General features: G+C 36.9%; 1 protein-coding gene across 1 annotated transcript; it reads right to left on the bottom strand.

Moving 5' to 3' along the window:
* Positions 1-8: 8 nt before the first annotated feature.
* Positions 9-5,026, bottom strand: LOC105815453 (cytosolic carboxypeptidase 3-like; the record flags this gene model as incomplete). Its single annotated transcript, XM_012650607.1, has 3 exons — positions 4,964-5,026; positions 3,968-4,028; positions 9-194 (listed from the first exon to the last, which is right to left on the bottom strand). Coding segments are annotated over exons 1-3 (310 nt in total), but the record flags the coding sequence as incomplete, so codon positions are not given.
* Positions 5,027-8,306: the final 3,280 nt, after the last annotated feature.

Raw genomic sequence — 8,306 nt, 5'->3', positions numbered from 1 at the left:
AAACATACCAATATGCTGGACTTTTTCATCAATGACCTCACAGTGGTATGGCCACCGTGTTGGGCTCAGTGGACCAGAAGAAGAGACACCATATAAATCTCGTGGTTCACGAAGACGTGGCACCCATCTCCCTAGCTGATATTCCAATAGTATCTGTGTAGTCCGGGGGAAGAAGGTGTCACCAATAGAGTCAGCTGAAAAGAAAATTCAAACACAATCATGAGTGATAAGAAGGAAAGCCGCAATTCCTATAATTTTTTATATAGTTCCTTTTTTCCTTCTAACACTTGTGGATATCATTATAAATATTTTATAATTCATGGAATTCTTAAAAATAAAAATAACAATGAAATCTTATGACAATTGATCTTCACAACGCTAAATAATAGTTGTTGACTTCATATACTATTAATTTATGCTAAATTCTCACCACTACTCTAAAAACATTTGTTTCTTCTGGCTTTTCTAGCAAATCACCTATTTTTGACTCTTCTTAAAATTAATCGCACTATTTGTCTAATGGGTTAAATATGTTTACTGACTATAGTTCCTCACCACTTACTGGAACTATTATTCTCAAAGGTTGCTAGTGAACTCAGTCACAACTTTTTCTCAGTTCTCATTCTAGGGCCTCTGTGTGACACAAACCAGGAACATGATCCTCACAGAATACAAGGGGGCTGCCCCAAGCAGCAGTGCAGTGGGCCTGTCTCTCTCAGCATGATGACTGTGTGGCGTCAATTCGATGTTGATGATCACCCCTCCTTAAGTGCATTTCCCTTCTTTGGTGATAATACGTTTCCTGGTTTTCTCCCTACCTTTCACATACTTGTTCTCCATTTGTCTCACTGGCTCCTTTTGCTCATCTACCTCTGAAATGTGGCTTTTTACCTAGACTTATTGGCCATTTTAGTACAATAGCAGATACGGCAATGGAACTACAAGTCACATAACTGGGTTCTATTCTACCATTTTATTTCTGTATGATTTTGTTTAAGCAAGACAGCCCCTTTGAACATAAATCTTACTCTATGTAAATAATTAATGATATCACCTTCCCTAGCTACTTCTCAGGATTGTTATATAGATTCATCCATTCTACAGAGAGTTATCACGCATCTACTATATGCCAAGAACAATAAACAGACACTGACCATACACAGGTGGAAAAAAATAGACAATGTCCCTGCCATCATGAGCTTACACTGTAGTAGGACATACAATAAACAGGGAAACAAGATAATTTCAATGATGATAAATGTTACAAAAGAATTAAAACAGAGAGATAATAAATGAAAGTGAGAAACGGGAATGGGTAGGAATGATACTTTAGATAGTGTGGTCAGGTAAGACTTCTCTAAAGAGGTAACATCTTAGCTGAGATCTGAATAATGAACTCAGTGCTGGAGCAAATACTGCTCTGAACATGCCCTAAAAAAGCTGAAAAGGAAGTCTGGAAGTAAAGAAACTTCTCCATAAGCAATATAACTGCTTATCAGTACAAAGTCCAATATTCTTTAATAGAATACAATGAAATCTACCAATCAACATGTAAAATTCACAAGTCTGTCATTCATGCATAGGTTAACAGGCAAGAGTCACAGTCCCACTATGGCAGCATAAGTCTTACATAGGCCTTCTCTCCCACTGATTACAAGTATAGATACAACACAAAAACATAACTATCAGAAGGGTCTGAAAGTAAACTAGAACAAGCAGATTGTGCAGTCAAAATGTAGAGAAGCACTCTCTGCAAGGAGGTGAGTCCACCTCCTCTTGTTTTCTTTTCCTGCTTTGCCCTGACGGCGGCAGGTCCCATTCACAGACCACTGCAGTGGTGCAAATGGCTGAGTCTCAGATAAAAATCCAGTCTTTCTTAACAGAGGGCCAGCAACAGGGGTCCTCATAATGTGGAGGGAATCTGAAGGGAAGAAAGAGACCAGAGAAAGCCATCTTGTAATTCTGTGTGTGAACCCACCCAAGTCTCACCCTAAAACCTAAGCTACGCAAGCACACACTCTCAGACTATGAAAACTGAACTAAAACTTTAACCACACATACAAGTATCTCAGCTTAACCCTTGAATTATACATGTGCCAGACCGTCCCGAACCAACACCGGAAACGCTTGAGAGAACTAATAGAGATTTGAACCAAATATGTCTCAGAACCTCTGAACTACACAAGCATGGGAGAGCACGAAATCAGTATAGCAAAGGCTTAGAGATTTGAACTGAGATTTGAAATACTACCCACAGAATGGGAGACAGAACTTTTTGTCTGGAACTAACTGGGTGGATTGTCTGCTAGAAGAAAAACATTGACATTGTCCAGAAGGACCCAATCTCAACATCGAGATGAACTAGATATTGAAACTATCACACAAGTACTTTAGAGAAGTGATTACAATTATGCTCCATGAGATAAGGGGAAAAACACAGTTGCAATTTATGAAAATATAGTAAATCTTGGCCAAGAAATAGATACATTGCTGGTGGGAATGCAAAATGGTATAGTCACTTTAGAAAACGGATTGGCAATTTCTTACAAAGTATACATTTAGCAACAATCCAACCCAACAATATCATTCTTAGGGATTTACTCAAGAGAAATGAAAACATGTTACAAAAGGTCTTACACACAAATGTTCATAGGAGCTTTACTTGTAATGTCACCAAACTGGAAACAATCTAAACGTGCATCAATAGATGAATGTGGTCTCTTCACAGAATGGATTATTACTCAGCAAAAAAAAAAAAAAAGGAATGAACTACTGATATATGCAACACCATGGATAAATCTCAAAAGCATTATGCTAAGTGAAAGAAGACACAAACCATAAAATGTATGATTCTGCTTTATGAAATTCTAGAAGGGCCAAATATAGGGCAGAGAAAGCAAGTCAGTGATTGCCTGGAGCCAGGGGTGAAGGATGGAAGGAGAGGTGCAGGGAATATTTGGGGGTGATGTAAATGTTCTCCAGTTTTATTTTGGTGATGTTCTAAACAATGGAAGCAACATAAACAATGTTAAAGGATAACTATGGGCAGTTCATACCACGAGGGAATATGAATAGATACACGCCTATGAAATGATTTTCAATTTTTGCTAGTTAAAACACTGGGTTACCTCCTGTCTTGTAATAGATGGGCAAAATTTTATTAATAAAAAGAAAAAAAGGGCAGTGGGCAGAAGTCCACAAAACAGTACTATAGAATTTCTATGAGTTTAGGTATAGATGTGTGTATAAAGGCAAAGAAAAAGGTCTAGAGAGATACACAGTAAACTGAGAAAAGTGGTCATTTCAAAAGTGAAGATTTGTTTTAGGATGGTGGTAAAAAAGACAATCAATCAAGCAATAAAAAGATAAATGCCTTAACTTCAATTTCAGAATATCTGTAGTATATCCATGTAACAAAAACATTTGTACCCTCTTAATATTTTGAAATTAAAAAAATCTGTAGTAGATATGTAAATATTTGGTAGAAATATTTAAGTATTTGAAAGTATAATTCTTAATGTATAAATGTTTAAAAATCAAGTTTATATCAAGATGACCATATACATGTACACTTGCAAATGAATGACTTTATTAAGGAAACTCTTTATACAAGCAAACTTCATTTAAATAAGGATGTACTTCCAACACATGATTATAAATGCATTTAAAGAGCAAGTTATTTAGAGAAATAACAAAGTAAATATTTATGTTAAATAAAGTCCTTTATAAACCAATCATCACTTTCATTTAGTTTCATTTATTATTTTGAAATATAAATCAGGTTCACCTGAAACGAACCTGAAAAGTCTGAACTCCAAAAGTGGCTACATTTCTCTCTCCCTATCCATCAGAATAATCATTCCCTATATTACTCAATCTGGCTTTTCATTAGTTTCCCCATCTTGTTTTTTTATCCACTCAAGGTCTTATGATAAAGGGAAGGAAAAATATATAGATAAGTTCAAACCTGTTAAAAGTGCACACTGATGAATATCTTCACTTACAAATTTCATGAATGTATCCTCATCCTAAAACAAGAGAATTTTAAAATATTTGTTTAAAAAACAAGTTTCCAAATCCAGAAATTTTTTAGTGCTTGGGATTGAGTATATGTCTTTAATCTTTAATAAATGAAAAGATTAATGGATTATTATAGGCTATTGGTCTCAAAGCTCTGGACACTTCAAGTTGAAGTGTTGAAGTGTTCACTTGAAGTTTGAATCTTTCAATCCTCCTCTCCTGCTGGATATGGTCATAATAATGACCGCATGGAAGGCATAAAGTTTAAAGATTCTTGGGACAACAATAACAATTTAAATCAAGAATAAAATTAACAACAACAAAAAAGAAAGCCATAGATTTAAAGGGTTACATACATCATTTTAGAGAGCTTATTTTGGGACCTTAATTTACATACCTAATAATTTATACATCAATATAATTTAATGGAAATCCCTCAGAAATATGTACTAGAACCAGATAAAATATTTTTAAACACTACAGTTCTCTCTTTTTTTCTTCTTCCATGTCCCTTTTTTGTGACTTCAGAGCCACACTAAAACTATTATGGTGATACACAATAAGGTTGGAACATAGGTGGTTTTAGTACTATACATATTGTTATGTAACGCAATATAATTAGTACATGTAAGAAACTAAGTGGACATGAATTATGAAAATAAAACTCTAACAATGATTTCATACACACATTTTAATAAAACCCAGAAGAATCTTAGCCAAAATATTTTCTTAAGAAAACAATATAAATATAGTTCCTCTTTCTACATAGGGCATACTGCATGTAGTAATAGCTTAGCTTTTTCACTCAAATTATTTCCCAACTTGAATGACAATGATTTAAACATACAATTGATTTTTATATCCAATTGATTTAATAATATTTTAATTAGGGATTTATAACACAAATTTTATCTCAAGTAAAATAAAGTTGAGAAGAACATACTGATTCATCTTCTTCACTGATTGTTCTGTCTGAATAATCTTCCTTTTCTGAATCTTCTGACATCTCTTCCAGTGTTTGGCTTGCAATTTCTTTTGTTATATGGATAGGCTGTAAAACAATTTCTAAGGAACTTATTTGACAGCTTCTTTTTAAGCTGAAGGTGTTTATTGCATTAAATGAGTACTCAAAAATATATTCAATGGTATTTAACAGTGACAACAGTTCTCCTTAAAAACTAAATTAATTAGAATGCAGCTAATTAAACTTTCAATTTCAAAGACCTGAAGAAATTTTTCATTACTATAAGAAACAAAAATCACAACAAAACCAATAATTTAATTGAAAAAGGAATTTTCAGAGCACACAGTCAAATAATTTACATTCTACATTTACAATTAAATATTACATAGTGATGTAAATTTAGAATGATCCTGAGGCATTATATATAATGAATCAAAGAAAAAAACTTACTGTCAGTGAAATGTAGCGATATAGTTTAAAAGGTTTTGTCTTTAACTTTCAATTGACCAAAAGTTCAAAGGACTACAATAGACTTTTCTCTTTGTATTTTGATTAACATTATTCTTTAGATATTGTCTCTAATATGCAATTATATTTTTCTTACTGAAATGGCAATAGCTACCAGAAAGTTGTCTTGGCAATGACCATTACTCCTTCTATGCAAGTACCTTCCCACGTGGTTATTAGACAACGGAATAATCGAAATTCCTTGTCAAGATCCTGGTTTTTGAGAGACCAAAGGAATTTACCAATTTCAAACCTATTGGTTTATGCTCTTCTCTTCAAAAAGCGTGTTTTGGAGTGTGAACTGCATAGACGTGCAAGCTCCATAGCAAATAACTACGAATGCAACAGAGCAAACTGTCTTACAGGCGACACTTTCAGTATTGAGACTGACGTTTCGGTCTGGAGATCACAACTCCGAATCTGGAAAAGCGGATTGGCATAAATCTTGATTCTCTTTCCTTACATGCGCACGTGAGGCACACTGCCGTGCTGACCTGCTGTGGAATGCAACTTTAGCTTCAGGAAAGCCACACGCACAGATACTTAATGGGCGCTCCGTGGGTGTCTTCCGCGACTAAAGAAGGGACAAAAGCAGGCGCGCCTCGAGAGGTCTGCGGTCAGGCCTGATTAAGCCACAATTCGGGTTGGCAAGGCCTTCCTCCCACACTCACTTCTGGACAGGGCAGTGTGAGGAGGAGCTCATTCTCCCAGACGCGTTCGCTTCCCTCGGGGGGCGCCCCGCCTCCCCTCGCCCCTTCCTTTTCGGCACTTCCACCGTCCCGCGTGGGCCGGGCCCTCACTCCCACCCCGAGTCCTCTGGCCAGGCCAGTCGTTCCTTCCGTCCGGGGACACTATCTCGGAAGTCTCTCCGAGGTACCCGGGGTTCCAGCCGCTAGAAAGAAAGCCACTGAAGTTTAGTTATGGTTCCAAGCAGGCCCTTCTCCACTCGTTACCAGGGCAACGGGCCCACCATCGCGAGACTTTGGGCAGTCCTCGGGAATCACCTTGCGACCAGCGCGGAGGAAATGAGCCTGCGCGGGGTTTTGACCAGAGGAAGGGGACCCCGGAGGATGACGGGAGTTGGGGGCAGCGTCGCAGAACTAGCAGAGAGAATCCCGGGGAGATAAGCAAACTGGGGTCTGGCGGGAGAATTTAGGAGTGCATTCTGGACCCCGATTTATTCCTAGTGTTCTGCATGTGGGTTTGCCAGGACCCTTCTTGGAGGAGGCAGTAAAGCATGCTGGTTAAGACTTATGCTTTGGAGCCCACGTGACCTTTAACAATGCGACTTTGGACAAATTAATTTTCTGGATTTCGGTTTCTTCATCCATAAAATGGATACAATAATTGCAACTACTACTTGCAGTTGTTAGAGTAAAAGTATGTTGGTCTTTATTTATACACATACTGAATTCCACTCTGTGTAATTGTGTGACTAATGATATTTCTGGAAAATGAGACTTTTCTCTTTAAATGCTGGATGGAGGAGTCATAGCTACACTAGGATAAACTCTCAAAATTATCAGCTCAGAGATTCTTTAAATATAATAATTGTGACCTAACATACTGAACACTTACTTTCCCTGTCATTGCAAATCACTTTTTATGTGTTGTGTATGATCTTCCCATAACAGACTTAGACATTATTTGTGTAATCTCATCTTGATTGTTCCTTCATCTTTAGCTTTGGTGAGTAATTTGGAACAGTTTTCCAAATATAGCTGGAAAAAAAGTCTAGATGTTTGGTGCCTGCATAAAGCATTATTATATACCATGAGGTTTGTGACCTTGTAGAAATGGAGATAATGTTAGCGAGTTTGAAAGTGGAATAAAGGGTAAAGCAATATGGTTTATGCATGGAAATGGGTTAATATCTCTTTAGATTTTGTAAGTTTCTGAAAATAACGTTTCTCAGGTCAGCAATTTAGCAGTTTGGACCTTCCCAGTTAGACCTTGGCCTGAGGAAATAGAGTGTATCTGAGCTCTTGAAAAATAGTTAGCCCTTATAAGTTGTACCTTGTTTTATGTCATACATGCATCACTAAAGGTGAAATGCAGAGAGAATCTTTATATTAATATATGGATTCTATTTTTCTGTTGGATTTTAGTCATGGTTGCAACATATAGGATGTCAGATGCACAAGGTGAAGCTCCGAGAAATTATCTAACCAGGTTATACAAGAAGTTAGTGGCAGAGCTGGGACTTAAGTCTCATGATTTTTAGTCCAAATATTTATATTATATGTCAAGTAATCCTTGCAAAGAAAAATTATTTAATATTTTAGTGCATAATAAAAATACTTAGGAATTCAACAAAACTTTGAAAATCATATTCGTTTGTTATTTCATTAATTCAACAAATCTTTACTGGATGTCTACTACATGTGAGGGACTGTTCCCAGTGTAAGGTTATTGCAGGGAACAAAACAAACATTCCTTATGGAGGTTAATGTTCCAGTGGAAGAAAACAAATAAGCCAATAATAATAATAAAAACCACTCAGGTGATAACTGTTATGGAGAGAAATTAAGCAGGGAAAAATGAAGAGAATGAGGAGTGCTGGGGGTGGGTGGGCCTTGGTAGGGTTGCTCTTTTAGATGGTGTGGCCAAGGAAGGCTGCTCTGACCAGGAGACATTTTGAACAGAGGAATGAACCACATGATGTCTAGGGGATGACCCTGCCAGGAAGTGGAAGCAGCAAGTATAAAGGTTCTGAGAAGAGGAAATACAATTGACGCTTGAACAACGGGGAGATGAGGGCCACTGACCCTCACACAGTTGGAAATCCACATATAACTTTTAACTTCTCCAAAAC

This window comes from Propithecus coquereli, unplaced genomic scaffold, assembly GCF_000956105.1.
Source record: "Propithecus coquereli isolate 6110/MARCELLA unplaced genomic scaffold, Pcoq_1.0 Scaffold335, whole genome shotgun sequence".
NCBI classification, from domain to species: domain Eukaryota; kingdom Metazoa; phylum Chordata; class Mammalia; order Primates; family Indriidae; genus Propithecus; species Propithecus coquereli.
The sequence above is the reverse complement of the archived record's forward strand: the minus strand, read 5'-3'. Positions and strand labels throughout refer to the sequence as shown.